Genomic DNA, 20,916 nt, shown 5'->3' with positions numbered 1-20,916 from the left:
AAGGGAGTAGTCTGTAGGAGCCGAAAAATTGACACAAGGGGGTGGGAGGGAGGGGGAAGGGTTGCAGGAGGAGGACTGAGACAATGGACAGGGACTATGTGCAGAGTGTTACCAAAGGCAAAAAGTCCCTTTGTTTACCTTGACAGCGGTCATTATTCATCCGTTGCCAATGAATTATCCAAAAATAATTGACCGCCGGAAGTTGTGAAGTGCCCATGCAAGTGAACGGATAAGTAAGGAATAATCACCGAGAGGCAGGGCAATAAACAGTTTGATATGCCCGGCTTGCACACACACTACGCTCACTACACACTACTGGTGTGTAGTGAGCGTTCTGGCACCGATTGGCTGCCGTGCATCACCCAAGTGGGTGCTACATATTGGTGGTGGTTAGTGAGGTCCCCCCTTCACTTTAGGCGTCTTTGAGTGTTATTAATTATTATTATTCTTCATGTTTAACCTCTGTTTTCCTTTTATTCCTAGTCTGTTTTACATAGTTTTGAATGATGACTATATGCTCTGTAAGGTGACCTTGGGTGTCTTGAAAGGCGCCTCTAAATTAAATGTATTATTATTATTATTATTATAAATAAAGCATCTTGAATCTTGAATCTCGAATCCTGTGGACGGCTTTCCGGTAAGCCGTCCACGAGCCGGGCATATCAAACTGTTTGAGTTGATTATTCCGTTTATCCTACTTCTCGCCGGCCAACATAATAAAAAAATTCAAATACTTTAATAATTAGCCTTTTTCTTATTCGTATTGCATGCCTAATTTAGGTCGAAGATGTACTGTGACGTTACATGTGACGTTTATATATTTATTTATAATACTAATTAACGGCGCCCGGCCGGTAGGTTATTGACACGTCATTTGATTCACGTCATCTGAGGTGGTTAAGTAAGGACGGTCTTCTGAACGTCGATTACTCCAATGGATTACTCAATCATTATTTAAGGATTCGAGAAGTAAGCCAAATATTTAGTAGGTAGTAAGCAGTAAGCAAGTAGGCGGTTTCGAACACACCCATTGTAACCAACGGCAGAAAACCGACACCCAAACAAACCCCGGTTACCCCGGCAACCCCCAACACGGTCTCACTCGCGTGCAGGCCCCCACCCTGATTGACAATAAGAACATTACAATGCATGCACATAGAACAACTGGCATAACGGACAACGAAATACAATGCAACACATAACACACAAACTATTTAATTGTCCCAGGGTCGCTACAATACGAAACTAAAATCGCAGTGTCTGCAATAAAAGGGTAAAAGTGATTGCCAATAATAATTTATATTGGTTTAAAGGCACCCAGTGCAACTTTCGAGGCTTAAAAATAAACATTCAATTTCCAGTCTTTTTTTACACGCGGTAAGTTTCAATAACTCCATACCATTACATGCCGACATTCAAGCAGCAAAGATGAGACGTCGTTGTGTGGTGAGAACTGATAGAAAATCGATAACAACAACAATGCCGCCATTTTCTTTATTTTTTGTAACCTACAATAACAAAATAAAGCAGGCTTCCAGTCAATGGAAAAATGGCTTCTCCCCACCGGCGATTGTTGTTGTTTACGATTTTCTATCAGTTCTCACCACACAACGACGTCTCATCTTTGCTCCTTGAATGTCGATATGTAATGGTATAGAGTTATTGAAACTTACTACGTGTAAAAAAGACTAGAAATTGAATGTTTATTTTTCATTGAATGTTTACATAAAGTTGCACTGGGTGCCTTTAATCCATGCTACAACATCCCTATTACGGATCCCCTGTGATTTGTACACACAAGTACATTTATTAATCAATGATCAGTGCCTTACTTTGACAAGGAGTGAATTCCCTTCATTCAGCTGAGATGCAAAGTTGTGTATCAGACACAACCAAAGTAAGAATTTGCATATTTTCTTGTCTCGCGTTGACATTAAAACAAGATGCAAGTGTGTAGTATGCGGCTGAAACTCGCCAATAACTATGGTAGTAGTTTTCAGAGGTTAGTAGTTCTTAAAATCTACAGTTAGGCCTACTATAATCCTCATTCAAGAAAACTATAGAGCCTACATTGCTATACCAAATCGGTTTACTTTTTCAATTAGTAGGCCTTTATCAAAAGGTTTTTCATCAGGTCAAAATGTAAGGAGGTTAGGTTTAGAATGTATGCTATCCCCTTAGTTCGTTACATAAAAAATATGAACACACAAAAAACACGTGTGTTTTTTGGCACCTTTATGCCCCCTTTCCCGGGAATGCGAAATATGAACACCAGGTGCAGAAGCGGCGCTGTTCCACCCCGTGTCTGGCTTCTCTATCCTTGACTAATCGTCCATCGAAAACATCACTTCCGTTTGGATGTTGGCTTTTCTTGCTATCTGCTTCTGAATTTGGCGACCATGTTTCGCCTTTAACAAAACATTATTATTGCTTGGGTAGGGTTCATTTAGGAGATATCCCCTTTTCCTCGCTTGCCGATGAGCTGGCAGCTGATACAAACACCCCATGAGGCGAGCTGAAGGGTCGGACACGGAGGGTCTGTTAGCTCCGCACTAGCTTCACAACAACCAGAGAGCTGATGACCATGTATTGGATTCAGTGTACTTAAAATAATTAGTGTTGTCGCTATGTAATAATTTTACCGATATTTATATAAGACTTTATTTAATGGTGTACAGTCATAACATGCATTATAATTTCCCATAATGAGCGAGATACAAGTTAATAAGTTGATCTGTAGGTTTAAGAAGAGATAATCGTTGCCTTATCGATGACCGCTTCCTATCCCAATCAATACAATGATATCATAAAACAATCTTACTAAAATAATCACATATCGACCATTGTGGTTACGATTCAATAATATTTCATGTGAAGAAACCCTTCCATGTGTGATGTTTCTCTTGCTTGGTCTGTTTTTATTAATTTAATATTAATACTTAATTATTAAAATATGAATTCCGTCTATGTTTTACCATGTAGATAATATGGACAGTCGGGCAGAGTCGGACAAAATCGGGGTGACCATGTCAGGCCACAGCGGGCAGGGGCCTCAGCCATCCAGGACCTCCAAACACCGGGAGCGTCGGTCCAAGTCGCCGAGGAGACGGCGAGAGGGGAAGAGGTCACAGCCGCGTGGGGGCGAACAGTCACAACCGTCGCTCCAGGAGACTGGGTATCGGAGGTTACCCGGGCACCGAGAGCAGTCGGCCCAGACCAGCACCGCAACAGAGCCGGCAGACGATGGCTCTCCCAAGAGGTTTGCTACTAGTGATGGGTGGGTCGTGAACGAGCCGGTTCAAAGAGCCGGCTCTTCTCAGTGAACGATGGGAGTCGGCTCCCGACCGCAAGCCGTTTATTTTTATTTTTTATATATATATATATATACACAGGTGCTGGTCATATTATTAGAATATCATGAAAAAGTTGATTTATTTCATTAATTCCATTTAGAAAGTCAAACCTGTAGAATGTATACATTCATTCCAAACAGACTGATACATTATAAGTGTTTTTTGCCAAAAAGAAGATGATTATAGCTGACAACCAATGAAAACCCTAAATTCAACATCTCAGAAAATTAGAATATGGTGAAAAGGTCAGATTTTGAAGACACCTGGTGCCACACTCTAATTAGCTAACTAACTCAAAACACCTGGAAAAGCCTTTAAATGGTCTCTCGTTTTGATTCTGTATGACACACAATCATGGGGAAGACTGCTGACTTGACAACTGTCCAAAAGATGACCATTGATACTTTAAAGAAGGAGGGCAAGACACAAAAGGTCATTGCCAAAGAGGTTGGATGTTCCCAGAGCTCTGTGTCCAAGCACATTAATAGAGAGGCGAAGGGAAGAAAAAGATGTGGTAGAAAAGAGTGTACAAGCAAGAGGGATAAACGCGCCCTGGAGAGGATTGTCAAACAAAACCGATTCAAAAATGTGGGGGAGATCCACAAAGAGTGGACTGTAGCTGGAGTCAGTGCTTCAAGAAGCACCACACACCGACGTATGCAAGATATGGGCATCAGCTGTCGCATTCCTCGTGTAAAGCCACTCTTGAATAAGAGACAACGTCAAAAGCGTCTCGCCTGGGCTCAAGACAAAATGGACTGGACTGCTGCTGAGTGGTCCAAAGTTATGTTTTCAGATGAAAGTAAATTTTGTATCTCCTTTGGAAATCAAGGTCCCAGAGTCTTGAGGAAGACAGGAGAGGCACAGAATCCACGTTGCCTGAAGTCCAGTGTAAAATTTCCACAGTCAGTAATGGTCTGGGGTGCCATGTCATCTGCTGCTGTTGGTCCACTGTGTTTCCTGAGGTCCAGGGTCAATGCAGCAGTCTACCAGGAAGTTTTAGAACACTTTATGCTGCCTGCCGCGGACCAACTTTATGGAGGTGACGATTTCATTTTCCAACATGACTTGGCACCTGCACACAGTGCCAAATCTACCAGTACCTGGTTTAAGGACCATGGTATCCCTCTTCTTGATTGGCCTGCAAACTCACCTGACCTTAACCCCATAGAAAACCTATGGGGTATTGTGAAGCGGAAGATGCGAGATGCCAGACCCAACAATGCTGAAGAGCTGAAGGCCACTATTAAAGCAACCTGGGCTCTCATAACACCTGAGGAGTGCAACAGACTGGTCGACTCCATGCCACGCCGTATTGCTGCAGCAATTCAGGCAAAAGGAGCTGCAACTAAGTATTGATTGCCATACATGCTGAAACTTTCCATGTTCATACTTTTCAGTTGGCCCACATTTCTAAAAAATCATTTTTTGTACTAGTCGTAACTAATATTCTAATTTTCTGAGATACTGAATTTGGGATTTTCAGTAATTGTCAGTACTAATCATCCAAATTAAAAGAAATAAACATTTCAAATATATCACTCTGTGTGTAATGAATTGATATAATATGTAAGTTTCACGTTCTGAATATAATTACTGAAATAAATCAACTTTTTCATGATATTCTAATAATTTGACCAGCACCTGTATATATATATATATATATATAAACGAGTACTCGATTGATCCTCGAGGAATTCCTTCGATCACTCGAGTTTGGAATTTACTACTCGTGCCCATCCCTAATATATACATATATATATATATGTATATATATGCCCATCCCTAATATATACATATATATATATATATATATATGTATATATTAGGGATGGGCACGAGTAGTAAATTCCAAACTCGAGTGATCGAAGGAATTCCTCGAGGATCAATCGAGTACTCGTTTAATCAAATCTATTTTTAGAATGCAACGCATCTGCAGCTGGAATAGGCCTAATGATGAACGGCAATATTACCAACCAAACATGAAATGCTTATTCTCCATCAAAACAGTCAGAGTTATCAGAGTATTCATTATTTATTTTTGCAAAATTTCAAAACACATTTTCCTTACAAAAATAAAAATGCGTCTCGCAATTTAAATCACGTCGAAGGCCTGTAACGGTTTAACAAAAACAAAACAGTTAGCCTTACCATTGCAAATTATTTAAAGCTGCAAATAAAACGGCAGCACCGGACTATGGAAATACTCAGCGTTGTGATCTTCTCTACACAGCCGGGATAGCTGCGTCTTGCGGCGGTGAAAATAGCCGACACACTTGGTTGCTGCGGGTCTGCTTTCCCGAACTCACCGTTGTGTTTCAGGAGCATATGTTGCCGCATAGTACTTGTAGTACTCTGGTAGCTCGATTTCGCTTGGCATATTTTACATTTCACTTTATGATCTCCTATTTCTTTAAAGTAGCCTATTTCAATTCTTCGCTGCGCTTTGCTTTAACCGCCATCTCTTAACTTTTTGAATTCTGGCGTGCCTACATACGGCACGGCACGCGCCACACAGAAATTTGATACATTTCATTTGCTTTGTGCCCACGGCATGCGTTAGTGGCGCTGCACAGAAAATTGATACATTTGCTTCAGAAAACTTTGTTTGTGTATATGCAAACTCGAGTTTGCCTGTCCACCAACCGAGTTCATTTGTAACGAGGAGTACTCGAGTAATTGATTCCTCACGCCCATCCCTAATATATATAGTTTGCCTAGGCAGAATGATATGAAGATCTCCGCGCTACGGTTGCTCCGTTTATGCTATGCGTGTGTGCAGTGACTGACTTTCACGTGCATGCATGCAACCAATAAAATGGGGATAGAAAAGGATCGTACCCTTAAGCAAGCAGCGAGGGGTGGGAATGCGCGTTGCGCTCATATGAAAACCATCAGCTACAGCAATTTATTGATATTAGAAAATTGAATTTTTACTTTTGAACAATAATAGGATGTATTGAATAATTTAAGTGATATTTAGGCCTACGCATACAAATCATAAGTCAAACGGGCTACATTTGGCTGAATTATAAAAGGTGGTAATATGAAGAGCCGTTTGGGAGCCGAACGAGACTGCTCTTGTTGGTGAGCTGATCCAAATGACCCGGCTCCCTAAAAAGAGCCGAAGTTCCCATAGCTATTTGCTACATGCTACACTTTGCCAAACCAACTGTGGTCATTGTAGTGGGCTCAATGACATTTATTTTCAAATAGATGACGTGTCGCATGATATTTTTGTAATGAGCATAAATGTTAATTTAAATGCATTTTCACATTAAACCATTATTTGGCATTGTGATATATAACAGTATTTTACTTAAAGGGGACATATTGTACCACCAGGTGAGGCTAATCACACTCACACCTGGTGGTATAATATGTCCCCTTTAAAAATTATGATTTTGAATGCAAAAGTTTTGTGTTTTTATTTGAAGGTGAAAATGCAAAATGCCCTGCGGTGGGACCGTAAAATTGATGACTCATCAAATGTAAATATTAGTCAGATAAAGCAGAAATTTTTGGAGCAGCTAATAAATGCCTTAGCATTATTTTGTACGTACTTACCTAATTAACTTAAGTTTACAAAATGCAAAAAAGTACTAAAATAATATTTACTTAGATTTAGATTTTGGAATGGCAGTTACTTGGATGACCATAGGGGTCTTTTATGGCGCATTTCCACCGGAGGTTGCGGTTCGGTTCGCCCCAGTCCGGTAGTGAGGGGGCGGTATAGCCCAGCCCAGTTCCGAGGTTGCGTTTCCACCGTCGACAGTACCCTTATGGTAGGCCTTATGTCGATTGCCGCGGCAGCTACGTAAACATCGTGACATCATAGCAGCGCGACAGGGTGTAGCCTGCTCAATAAAAACAATAAATAAAATAAAAACAATAAAAACTGCTCCATCAAGCTCCCTCTGCACGTCTTCCTTACCAAGAATGCAAAGGAACCTCTCAATCTCCATGTTCGCCCAAGTTAAAGTTTTGCGCGATATGTCCATTGTCCAGAATAATACCTCACGGGGACTGTTTGTTTGTTTTTATCCCCGTGTCGCCCGGAAGTAACGATTCTGTCGTCCAATCAACGGAGGGCCTGTGTAGCTCGAACTTGCCGGCACCCTTTCAGGCCTCTCAGTACCCCAGCGGAGAAGTACTGCGAGACGAGTGCGAGACGAGTACGACTCAGTCCGGGTAACACCCACTTTTGGCGGTGGAAACACGATCCGTGCCGCACCTTTGCAAACCGAACCGCACCCACCGGTGGAAACGCACCATTAGTCAAGCACCCTACCAGGATATCCCCCAGAAGTTTCGATGTGCTAAGAAGGTTGAAAGGTGAGTGTCAATCTCTTATAAATTTGATACATTTCATAGTTTCTGTCAGACCTTGAACGTGTCCATTTTTGATAGTCCTGTGGTGTGACTGCTCTAGCTTGAGAAAAAATATAAATATTTTTAAAAATGAATTATATTTTGGTTTAAAACAATGAACTTATTCAGTTACTGTACTGCCCAATTTTTTTTATATTAAACATACATATAAATATATCTTTCTCTATATATATTAAACACATAATATCAATATTACACATATTATAAATATACTTAACATATATTAAACACAACAGTCAACAGTAACAGTTACCTGATCATTGTTTTTAAAGTGATTTTTGTCAGTTTGAGGCGTGAGCAAAGAAATTAAAAAGAGGTACTGGGAAAGGTTAGCGCAGGATGAAGACAAGCATGAGGAGATCCTTAGGGAGAGAAGAAGAAAGTGAATACGTTCATAATAGGGAAATGGAGTTGGTTAAACATTCTCAAAGGTGATCATTTGTAACTGATGTCTCTGTTCAGTCAACAGATATCAAGAAAAGAAACCTAAAGGAGAAATCCAACCACGAAACATAACCAGCCTCCCAAAACATAAGAGAGCAAAGCTTCGTGTGGAATGGAAGAATACAAAAACAAGGAACAGGAAGAAGAAGAAGGATCTGGCAGCCATTTTGGACATCACTCCCCCATCACATGAAGAACTTGATGAGTCCTTTAGTCCATTTAATCTTTCTCCTGCTCATGGTTCTCTCTCCCCAATTCCAAGTCCCCCCAAAAAGGTTTTTCAATCCAAGTTGACAGCAAAAACGAAGAGGCTTGAAAGAAAAAACAAGGAGCTAATAGCAATGCTGGATGGCATGGAAAAAGTCAATAGTAAGATGAGGGTTCAAAAGCACGGCTGGAATAAAGCTAAGAAAGCATGCCAAACTACCATCAGACCTTCGCCGAAAAGAGCCCCAACACAAAAAAAACAGCAAGTCAGCAACTTTCTTTCCAGGGATGAGAACAGCAGGCTCTTGGCAGGGATAAGGGAAACCGTAGGCCGGAAAAATATCCCTAATAACCCTAACCCTAACCAATACCTAGAGTGAGCTACCCTCCGAATACAACCAAGCATCTAGCTTCACACTGCAAATGTCTTATCGGCAGTTTGCCCGCTACAGGCCCAAGCACGTAACAGAGACCAGGCCAACAGAAGCAATAGCTGTGCAAGAATGTATGCACAGGCCGTTTGATTGAGGAAATACTCAAATTGGGATTATTTCAAGTTTGGAGAGCTGGCAGAGACCTTCCAGCATCATCTGGAATCAATTGCATCCCAACAATTTAATTCGATGCACCAAACAGCCAAAAGGAGGGAGTTAAAGGGGAAATGGCAAGAAAACAATTTGGTGTTGCACGTAGATTTCTCTGAAAATGATGGATGCAAACTGAACGCAGAAATTCAATCTTTCCACTTTGGTGGAAATATAAACCAAGTAACCATACATACAGTGGTTGCCTACACAAAAATGGCCATTCAAAGTTTTGCAACCGTCTCAAAATCTCTGAGGCACGATGAGTGTGCTTGAAAATGCAGCATAACACACAGTTTGAGTCAATCCACCTTATCAGTGATGGTCCTGTGACACAGTATCACAATAAGGGAAATTATTTCCTATTGAGTACTGTGCCATTTACCGGGGGGATCCAGTGTCTCGCTTGGAATTACAGTGAACGGGGCCATGGAAAATGAGCTCCTGATGGGGTTGGAGCTTGGTTGAAGCAGATGGCAGATCTGGTTCATTAAATGCATAGAGGAATAGGACATAGCATTATTTGACAAACTGCTCCCTCCTGTCCTCCCAGCTGTGAAAGGCAAAGGTACACACCAGGGGAGGTGTTTCATAGGGCAGTAAGTTGCTTCTGCAGCTATCCAAAAGTGTGTGGCTGCTTCAAGTTCACCAAAGTCACAATGACCACTGACAGTCCAGCTCAAGAGATGACCACCTATCCTGTCCTTCTTGGATGAAGATGTTGAAAGTGACCAAGACGTGTTGGAAGTGGGAAAGATCATCATTGTGAAATATGAATAGAAGCGATATGTGGGCCAAGTGTTAAAAATGCAGGGAGAGGAAATACAGGTAAACTGTATTGTCCAACATGGGAAGAAGAATGCCTTCAAGTGGCCTGCAAAGAGGATAGTATTTACTACTCTGAGTGAAATAGTTGGTACAATTTCCGAGCCTGAGCCCTATTGTCAAGTTGCAAAACAAACCAAACTGGACTGGCTCATGTTCAACACATAAGTTTGCCATTTCACCTACATCCTACCTACAATAATTTCTACATCTTATTTTGAATATTGTCTCTAACAATTTGTCATTATGGTCTGATCATTTGTTCTATAAGTGATGCCTCCAGAATGGCCAATTTATCTTGTTGTTGTTACAAAATTATTCAATAAATGTCATAAATGTTCATATAGTGTCCCATTTCGTCCTGTGGTGTGAGATCACTTCAAAAACAATTAAATATTTGTTACTACTACTACTAGCTTTAATAATTATGTTAATTTGAAAACATTGCATAATATAACCAAAATAATCCACGGGAGCGAGTGATAAAAACTGCTGTGAAAATAATTCATATGCAGAATTTGAATTATCATTCTTTGAGAATACTTCTTAAACTTAAGCATACCTTATTTTTATTTTAAATCAATAACATCTAGATATTTGAATTTTATGGTTATGTCATGTCAATTTTGTCTGGACCTTTGTGAGAAGCTTAATAAATTCCATAATGAGAAAAAAAATCTGCTAACCTCTAGCAGTTTCAAACCCGTCAGTATTTGAACGTTACAAATTCATATAATTCTCAAGCAATTTAGAAATTTAAAAATTTCTGTTTCACCCCCATTTGTCATCTACCCATATATTTTTGCTTCTTACTTCCCTTTTACAGGAGAGCCCATTTTCTCCATGGACCATACCCTGCCACCCACTTTGGACCCAAAGCCTGTATTCTACCCAATCCCACTTCAGTCATGTAAGATTGCTGATGTAATGACAGTGTTCAAACACATTAGGTTTGAACACAAAGAACGTCACATGAAAGACGTGTTTTTGATTGTTTTGATTCTGTAGTTAGTTTCGCCCTGTTTGGACATTGACACAGAAGCTTGCACAACACTTCCCTGTCAGAAAAGATAACATAGAATGGCCATGGGCAAGCTGTGATTGGGTGCTGCCCGTAAGTGGGACGGTCCATTGAAGACTCAACAAATTCCGGATTGTCAGTTTGTCAGGCCATACCACAACAGCCTTGGACCTGTTTGAGAATAAACTTTCTGAGCTCTTTACCATCATGTCTGCCATCTACCATTCAAACGAATCAAAGGGAAGGAGTCACGCATGGTGAGAGATACGAATTTACAGATTCACAGGCAGTTGTTTAGACGCAGATGGAAGAAAAACCGAAAGTGTGTTCTGTTTGGAGTTTGGACCTTATATCCACCTTGTATCTAACATGAATGAATGGATGACCGAAGGTAATACTCATTCATCTCTAACGTTGATATCTAACAATAATGCGTGATCCAATTCTAAATCCTACCGTACCCTATCCACATTCTACGTGTAACAAACCGAAAATCTGCAACAATTACATCGTAGTACTTTATTTAATATTTTATTTAATATTTTACTTTCTTGAGATTTGGTTTGTTATTTGTGCCACCCTAGAACCCCTTTTTAACCTATAATCTTCTGTACCTGCGGTGTCTATGATCGGTTTGTGTGTGTGTGTGTGATTTTGACTGTTTGTTGTGTCCTTCCAGGCACATCCAGGACCCGGCGAGCCAGAGGCTCACCTGGACCAACCCCCCGTCCAACGTGCTGGTCATCAGGAAGATCCATGACGAGAGCCTGGTGGAGCCCTTCAAGGAGCTCTGCCGCTACCTCGTGGAGGTACCGTCCGCTGCCCTGTCCGCTATACCGTCCTCCGGGGCTGACCGATTAATCGGTCAAAGTACAGAAACGTTGTTACTGGCAGGAGATCTGTAAGATTCGTATTTATATTTAAGTACATAATTATATGTTGACTGCTTCCAATGTTATGTTGGTCATATTATAGAATGATTTATTGCTTGTTTAGTGAACAATACAGAACACGAGGAACTGTAAAACTAAATCACATACTGGATCACAATCGCAATATTGGTCGAAATTATCGCAATTATATTATTCCTCAAATCTTTCAGCCCTACTGTCCACTCCTGCTAGCTTTTGTGTGTGTTTACTGGGGGAGCGTGTGTATGCTGACTATGGATGTGCGTTTTCAGTCAATTTGAAGTACTCCTGTGATATTGTGTGCTACTTAAGTACTACTTGAGCACTGCTCACAAAAGAGAAATGTGAATCTGTGGTTATCTTATGCCTTCAAGATCAAGATCTAGGGCGATCAAGTGCAATTTGAAACTCATTAATTGAACCGGGTCATCTTAAACCGGGCTTCAGTCAGTTATCCAGGTAGGACTCATGAGGAAACAAATAAGAAATTAGTCAAGAAGATAACAGAACAAATAACGTTTAACTCTAGGCAATTTCAGTCAACGAAAACATCCAGATCGAGTACTTGAGTACGTGAGTACTCGAGTACTTGCGCGTCACATGTCTTGTGTTCACCAATCCCGTCTGTGCGTCCAAGGAGAAGCAGCTGATGGTGTATGTGGAGCGCAGAGTGGTTGAGGACGGCACCCTTAAAGACGACGAGCTGTTTGGATCCATCTGTAACCAACTCTGTACCTTCAGAGAAGGTGGAGCCACTCTCTGTCCTCATGTCCACCATCATTGCCCAAGTGCATGTTTGTTTGATGCATCTGTTTGATGCGGTATTTTCTCAGAAACTGAAAAGGTCTTCAGATTGGTACGTTTTACTTTTAGTCCAGGCTAACTAATAGTGTTGAACTAAAGGTGCTGTAGGTAAGATTTAGGCGCTAGATTTCTTGTTTAGGCAGCTGTTAGTGAGTGAACTGCTCTGAGAAGGCTTGGTCCAGTTGACTGCATGCCTGCCGCTGTCAGCTGACAGAGGCAGGTGACACACAATAGCGTGAATGCATCGCCACTAAATGTTTCAGATTCATCAGGAGGGAGAGAGCAGAGAGAGAGTTTTATTTATTTTTTTAAATCGTTGTCTGCTGATCTTTCTGTACAACTCTCAAACCTGCCCCGTGAGCCTTCTCCAAACAATAATAAACCCAAATATTTGATGTGTACATTCCTTGGTAGGGATGGACCGAATTTTCGGCCACCGAAAAAATTTGGCCGAAAATGGAACAAAAGCGCATTTTCGGTTTTCGGCCGAAATACTTTTATCACCAAAACAACACGGCCGAAACAGAAATTTGTGATGACGCAAACAAAAAGGGCGGCCAGCACACGCTTGTCTGGAAGCGCCAATATGTCTGCGGTGTGGACGTTTTTCAATGTTTCTGAGAAAGACTCACGTATAGCGATTTGCAAAAATTGCAATGCCTTGATTTTAACGAAGTTAGTACACAGTCATAGCCATAAATGCAATGGTACTAGGGTTCTATTATCGAGTATAAACGGTATAAACTTTGAAACTAGGTCAACCGCCATCTTCTCCGTGAACTCTCCTCTCACACTCAGTGACAGCGTCTGGCAGCGCGCCAATTATCGGTATAACGAATAGTATAATATAATTTTATATATAATATCACGGCCAAAAGCTCTGTGCGCCTCCGGATGGCCGTAGCGCGGGGAGCTCTCGTAGGGATTGGGCTTCGCGGGTTTTTTTTGCTATGGTTACCGGTCTTGCGTGTTCTAACGCTTTATTAGGTAGCCTATCTATTAGGTTTGTATATATTTTATTTTTTATGAAAAAACACATAAAAAATAAAACAGTGCAAAGACAAACTGCCAAACTTTTAACCTTTTTAACCTAATACCGTATACCGCGGCAACCCTAAATGGTACTAATAATTGTCCTAATAATTTCTTACGGTGTTTCGGTTTTTGGTTTTCAGCCTTGGTTTCCTCATTTTCGGTTTTCGGTTTCGGCCGAGAATTTTAATTTCGGTGCATCCCTATTCCTTGGTGATGAGATTTACACGTCTTGTTAATCTTACCTCAGGCGTTGAGTGCGATGGTGATTGATCCAATAATTGATCCCTGGTTTGGTTTCAATGGAGCCCAGGTTTCGACGACATCTCGGACTGCATTGACCTCATCATCTGCCTGGGCGGAGACGGCACTCTGCTCTACGCGTCCTCTCTGTTCCAGGTACTCACACTTTGAATTGAAATGTTTCCACTACTTAAGCCTTCTAGACCGCTAGGATCTTCTGAGACCAATCTTTCCCCAGAATGAACACGAAGCGTGGGAAAGCAGGATTTAGTTACTATGCAACAAATAGCTGGAATATACTCCCTGAGGATTTACAACTTGCCCCAACTCTGAACACTTTTAAAAAGCGAAGGAAGACTTTTATGTTTGCATTAGCTTTCTGCTAAATCTTAAATTCATTGCACTTTCATTTTTTTTACTTTGCCTTAAGTTTTCTCTTACGTATGTATTTTAGTTTATTACTTCATTTTATTGTGCACTTTTTACTAGATCTTTTGTTTTCTTTTACCTATCCATTATATTATTTAATTAGATTTCATGACAATGTTTCAATGTGAAGCACGTTGAGTCCGCTATATAAATAAAGTGGCGGTGCCTGCCTCATTCAGTGGGTTGGACTCTCAGGCTGACTGTTTATCCTGTTGTCTCAGGGCAGCGTCCCTCCAGTCATGGCCTTCCATCTGGGCTCGCTGGGATTTCTCACACCCTTCAAGTTTGAGTCTTACAAGACGGAGGTGGCCAAAGTGTTGGAAGGTATGTGGGAGTACGGTTTGAATGTATTGGTTCATAGGTGAATGTGTTGGAATATCAGCAAACTGGCCACTGAATCGATGCTTCTTGTACTACATTGGTTCTAGTCAGAAAATTCCTTTGGGCGCTTTGATCGATAAACAATACATATATTTAAATATACATATATATTTTTTACATAAGCAGTCAAAGCAATTAAGCTCAAATTACGTTCCTCCAATTATCTGCTACATTTGCACATGTTTTAGTGTGCAGCAATTTACCTGCTTCGGTTTTACTATGATTGGTTTGTGGAACATTGAACTACATTAACTTTCACGTGTGTGTGTGTGTGTGTGTGTGTGTGCCGATGCGTGTGTCTGTGTGTGTGCCTGTGTGTGTGTGTGTGTCTGCGTACCCGTGTGTGCGTGCATCCAGGCAACGCGGCCATCACCCTGCGCAGCCGGCTGAAGGTGAAGGTGGTGAAGGCTGCAGTGCAGCAGCCCCATGAGGAAGAGGAGGAGGGGGAGGAGGAGGGGGGGCAGCAGCAGGCGGGGGGGGAGGAGCAGGGGGAGGAGCACAACGGCTTCCTCTGCCCCCACGGACCCCCTGGTGGAGACGCCGGCAAGGTCACCCTGCAGCTTCAGGTGAGGCCCCGGAGTCGTGGTTTATATTTTGGACAAATTTACAAATAAATAACAGCTACCTGGTAGTAGAGTTACCTGTGGGACTAGCAGAGCATGGGGCTTTGGTCTCCTTTTATGCCCACTGTTTATATCCTGCCTCTTCGCGCTTATTTCTTGAAAAAAATATGCTATTAGAAAAAGCACGGGCGGCTGGGATGTAGTCCAGGCTTTGTTCATTCATTTTTTGCCGTGCTTGGGTGCCAAAGAAAACAATCAGATCTGCTTGTTTTCCCACTACCCGTCATTTCTGTTGTTTTGGGAACGTCTGGTGCAGGGACCCGTCTGGGCCTGTGTGGGGATGAGATGAGATCCTCTCCACTGTGGTCCGAGCCTTCTCAACAGTTTGTTGTACTGACCCGACCGATCAAACGAAAACAAAAAGATCATGTTTTACCACTCAGACCCAGCAAGATCGGACGGTCGTTGTTATATAATTAAGTTTATATATATATATATATATATATATATAAGTTTATAATCACCAAGCCAAATTCCTGGTTGGTGTAAAACCCTTCTTGGCAATTAAATCCTTTCTGATTCTGATTCTGATATGTTATTTGCAGGTTAAACCCGTGTAGACCTGCCTTCACTGCATATGGTCGACATTCATATGCACTTTGTCAATGTTTTGATAAAAGGGTTTGCGGTCAGTACCTTTTTGATTAATAATGCATGTGATGCTGATACTATTAGGTTACTATTACCAGGTCCTTACTATTCAGTGTATTTATAAATAGCAGTATGGCTAACTTTGTATAACAGTCATTAGAAGCCCAAGCTGTTGTCTAAGCACATCTTGCTCTGACACCCCTTTCACTCAGTCCTCGGGGCTGGAGCATTGTGTCATTATTATGGGATGCCAGGTGACCGGTCAGTACAGCTGTGTTGATACAAGTGCGGTTTTGAGAGCATTTCCCCCCGGGGCTGCTGTGACCTTAACCCAACGTCACCGCTTAGCTCCCCGCTGTTCAGCTCACAGCCAAATGATGTAATGGACAAGAACCGTCCCCCAGCCGAGCCCCTCAAACAGGAAGATGGCATCTGTGTGTGTGTGTGTGTGTGTGTATCTGTGTGTGAATGAGAGTGTGTGTTTGGGTGTCTGTGTGAATGAGAGTGTGTGTCTGTGTGTGCATGAGAGTGTGTGTGTGTGTGAATGAGAGTGTGTGTTTGTGTGTGTGTGTGTGTGAATGAGAGTGTGTGTTTTTGCCTTGGCGATCGACTTCCAAACATTTCCATCTGCGCGTTTGCCTCCGTCTGCGCAAGGACGTACGCAGGCACCAGCCCTCGGGGCCATGTCCGAGTCGCCATGGCAACAGTCATAATAAAGCAGCTGGAGGAAGAGCAAGAAATAAAAGTCGGGTGGGGAGGGAGGGGTGGGATATTGTTGGGCTCTGTTGAGCCTGTTGCCGTAGAGACCGTGGCAACGGCTGAGCCGAGGGATGTGAGTTTGCTCTGATGCCGGAGTGTGACACTCCCGGACAACGACATGCCACACACACACACACAGACCAGCTGACACACACACACACACTGAGACACACACACACACACACACAGACCAGCTCACACACACACACACACACACACAGACCAGCTGACACACACACACACACACACACACACACACACTGAGACACACACACACACACACACACACACACACACACACACACACACACACACACACACACACACACACACACACTGACAGACACACTGACTGAGACACACACACCTGTCACCAGGACCACCTGCCCTGACCCCCCCCCCCCCCTCCTCAATGGTGGGGGGGTTTATGAGCAGCTGCGGTCTGGGTCTGGCCCCCAGCCGGGGTGACCTCATGTCGGGCCCAGCCGGCCAGTCACCCAAGGTCTGCTGCAACGGGCTGATCACCACGGTTACAGAGTCTGGACCCCTCCGAGCACACTGGGTCTACTCTGTGTTCCAATAACGTTATTACAATATGAACGGACGCCTATTGAACCCCAAAGCCCGTGCAAATGTAGTCCACTTACATGAAGTCGCAAGCCCGAGCATTTTGGTTGAGCTGTGATTGGTTGTTAAGGGGAGATGGCCCTGCGACGTGGCCTGTTTGAACGTCATAGGGCGGGGGGGGGGGGGGGGGGGTGCTTGGGTGTAACGGCTACAGGATGTACTTGTCAAGCGATAGAGGAGTGGCTGCTCCTGTGGGACTTATTTTTATCTTCATCTTTGTGACGTGATGTCGTTCGCATCGTGTCGCTTTCTGAACATGTACAGACCCTTCCTGTTGGATCTCTGGTCGGGAAAACAACAGTTTCTCACCCACTTAGTGGTTTTGGATCGACGTCATTTCCCACCCAAGACTGTCTCATGCAATATTATGAGTAATTTAATTGGATGTCTTGAAATATATCTATATCTTATCATTGCAATAAAAATCTAGAAAGCAGCAGGGAAAGTTATCATGGCTGGTATCAGTTGTTATTTATTTTGCTTCACATAGTCTGTGTGTGTGTGTGTGTGTGTGTGTGTGTGTGTGTGTGTGTGCGCGCGTGCGCGCGCATGTGCAGGTGTTGAACGAGGTGGTGGTGGACAGGGGCCCGTCCTCCTACCTGTCCAACGTGGACCTGTACCTGAACGGGCGTCTCATCACGTCGGTGCAGGGCGATGGTGAGGGAGCGGCCACGAGACACCGCTGGTTCTGGAGGCTAGCAGTGAGGGGGGGGGGGGTTGAATTCAGCGGTTGGTGGATAAGGCCCGTGGCTTTAATTACACCATGCCACCAAACGCAGACAGGATGGATAGTAGCTATTTTTTTTCAAAATGAATCCAGTTATCACATTTTTCTTTGTAAAACCTTTAATAAAAATTCAACATTACCTTTACATGCGTTACAGCCCTTGCTGGTTACCTTGAGTAAATAGGTCACCCTGCTGTTACCAGCTCGGCCCACTAGAGGGATATCTTGAGCTTTATTGAGTTCCATCATCATATCCACCAGCATTTAGGCAAAGCTGTTCACACAATATTAAACATTCATGCATAGGCTAAAAAACGGAAGAAAAGTGTCACATTGTACGTTAAACAAAACCTCTCTCTCTCTCTCTCTCTCTCTCTCTCTCTCTCTCTCTCTCTCTCTCTCTGTCTCTCTCTGTGTCTCTCTCTCTCTCTCTCTCTGTGTCTCTCTCTCTCTCTCTCTCTCTCTCTCTCTCTCTCTCTCTCTCTCCCTCTCTCTGTCTCTGTGTCTCTCTCTCTCTCTCTCTCTCTCTCTCTGTCTCTCTCGCTCTCGCTCTCTCCGTGCTAGGTGTCATCGTCTCCACGCCGACGGGCAGCACGGCGTACGCGGCGGCGGCGGGCGCCTCCATGATCCACCCCAACGTCCCGGCCATCATGGTGACGCCCATCTGCCCACACTCGCTCTCCTTCAGGCCCATCGTGGTGCCGGCCGGCGTGGAGCTCATGGTGAGAGACCGGCACTTCACACTTTACTTTTTAAGTGTACGCGCTTTACTTTTTAAGGGTACACACTTTACTTTTTAAAGGTTGTATCAGCGATTCTAGGCTGAAACATAAATGATCACAACCATCTGATCTTTTCAGATCAGACCATCTGATCTTTCAGATCAGATGGTTGTAGTAGTAAATGCTTTCAGTAAATGCTAGAAAGCATTTACTGAAGGTCATGATGTAGATTACTCTAATTGTCTTCACGTTAACTGAGGTATTTCTTAATACATTAATAAATAAAGTTTGGAATAACCCTTACCATGGTTAGGGTCAGGGCTGTATAATACTAATAACTGCTATAACTGATAATGAATTAATAACTGAAACCCCCTCGCCCCCCTCCCCCCCACACACACACACAGATCACCCTCTCCCCCGACGCCAGGAACACGGCCTGGGTGTCGTTTGACGGCCGCAAGAGGCAGGAGATCCAGCATGGAGACTGGTGAGTGGTGCTCTGTCCACCGGCCCCCCAGCGAGGCCCCTTTAGCACCACATCCTAAAGACACCTGCACACACGACTTGCGTGCCCCCAAGTATGACGTTCGCACCAAACTCTTGGCCCAAGCATTGTAAATAAAACGTAATATGTCTGACGATGCCCAACATGTCTAGCCATGTCTTGTGCGTTTCCTCTCGGGGAGTTTGTTCCATGGGAGCAGTGAGTGTGGACACAGAGCGCCCCCACACTGTGTGCGGTTTGGTCATGTACCCTACATGCACACTCCGTAGGCATGTAGGGTACTTTGCCGTGCACACTCAAACTCACCTGCGCGCACACACACACACACACACACACACACCTACACACACACCTACCTACACACACACGCACACACACACACACACACTTTCTTATATTTGCCCTTCCACAGCATCAAGATCACGGCGTCCTGCTACCCGGTGCCGTCCATTTGCTGCCACGACCTGGTGTACGACTGGTTCGAGAGCCTGGCCCAGTGCCTGCACTGGAACGTCCGCAAGAGGCAGGCCGGCCTGGCCCAGCCCTCCGACTCCTCGGACACAGAGAACTGAGAGGGCCCCGCGGGCATCCCGCCCAGGCTTGGAGTCCAACCACGAGGGGTCAGGTCAGGGGTGGGCGGGGTTAGGTCAGGGGTGGGCGCGGTCAGGGTTGGGCGGGGTTAGGGCAGGGGTGGGCGGGGTTAGGGCAGGGGTGGGCGGGCTTAGGGCCATCGTTTTTCATCGGGGGCCACATGAAAGTTACTGTCATGTCTTCAGCATTAGTTTGGATTATAGAACATATATCGCTTTAACTTATGAAGCCTTTGTATTTAAGTCACTACAAAGGTTATGTAAATAAAATCTTTAATAAAACAGGAATGCAGATAGTTGGTTTTCTGAAACCTATAGATGTACTGAACATGTGTGTTAATTAGGTTAGCTAATAAATCCAATGAAATCCAATCGTTATCGAGTAAACTCGAAAGCTTGATATATATTTTGCTATGGGAAAGCACTTTTTCTAGGATTCCTAGACATTACATTTAGTTTAGTCAGAAAACAAGGAGAGGATTCCGAGATATCACATTTAGTTTAGTCAGAGAACAAGCAGAGGATTCCTAGACATTACATTTAGTTTAGTCAGAAAACAAGGAGAGGATTCCGAGACATTGCATTTAGTTTATTCAGAAAACACGACACGGATTCCTAGAAGCCGGGGTTTATGGAGAACTCTGAAGTGGCCCATTTGCAAAGAGCGGGGGTGGCAACACTGGCTTCCGTTGTTTAACCCTGTGGACTTTCAGCGCCAAATCCGTTTCAATGGACTCTGGTTGTACTGCCCCTTTAGCAAAATAAAGTGTGGCTTACATTGAGTTAGCTGCTGCAAACTAGAAACCAGTGTGATGAAAGAGATGGATTATTGTTTAAAGTGTTTTGTAAAATATGTTTATTTATTGGAAACATTGGGGCCACCAAACCTCATGTGGGACTTCAGAGCTACCAACACATACCAAAGACAACCTTGCATGACTTCTCATATGCACCTCAACTTAATGTTGTTTTTCACCTACAAATGTGTGCACTGTTACATCTTTGCTATTAGTTTTAAGGTTTTCAGACATCCTGGGTAAACCTTTATCCAATAATGCAAGGGATGAGTAAAAGTTTGGCTGCAGGTTCAGACAATGAATGAAATAAAAAATTACATAAAATGTATTGTCATTCTTATCTCGG

General features: G+C 43.2%; 1 protein-coding gene across 3 annotated transcripts; it reads left to right on the top strand.

Annotated features, from left to right (window-relative positions):
• The first annotated feature begins 2,319 nt into the window (after window positions 1-2,319).
• Window positions 2,320-20,899, top strand: nadkb (NAD kinase b). Of its 3 annotated transcripts, none has more exons than XM_030363220.1 (12): window positions 2,320-2,536; window positions 2,983-3,259; window positions 10,632-10,715; window positions 11,506-11,635; window positions 12,375-12,483; window positions 13,887-13,972; window positions 14,467-14,569; window positions 14,984-15,192; window positions 17,784-17,883; window positions 18,518-18,675; window positions 19,083-19,165; window positions 19,596-20,899. In XM_030363220.1, the coding sequence occupies exons 1-12, from the start codon at window positions 2,506-2,508 to the stop codon at window positions 19,753-19,755; spliced, it is 1,530 nt and encodes a 509-aa protein (XP_030219080.1). In that variant the 5' UTR covers window positions 2,320-2,505; the 3' UTR covers window positions 19,756-20,899. The 3 variants fall into 3 exon arrangements, with proteins under 3 accessions (XP_030219080.1, XP_030219082.1, XP_030219081.1); XM_030363222.1 differs by having other exon boundaries at window positions 2,324-2,510; XM_030363221.1 differs by having other exon boundaries at window positions 2,325-2,586.
• Window positions 20,900-20,916: the final 17 nt, after the last annotated feature.

Source organism: Gadus morhua, chromosome 8, assembly GCF_902167405.1.
Source record: "Gadus morhua chromosome 8, gadMor3.0, whole genome shotgun sequence".
Taxonomy (NCBI): domain Eukaryota; kingdom Metazoa; phylum Chordata; class Actinopteri; order Gadiformes; family Gadidae; genus Gadus; species Gadus morhua.
Note: the sequence above shows the minus strand (reverse complement) of the source record. Positions and strands in the feature narration are given on the sequence as shown.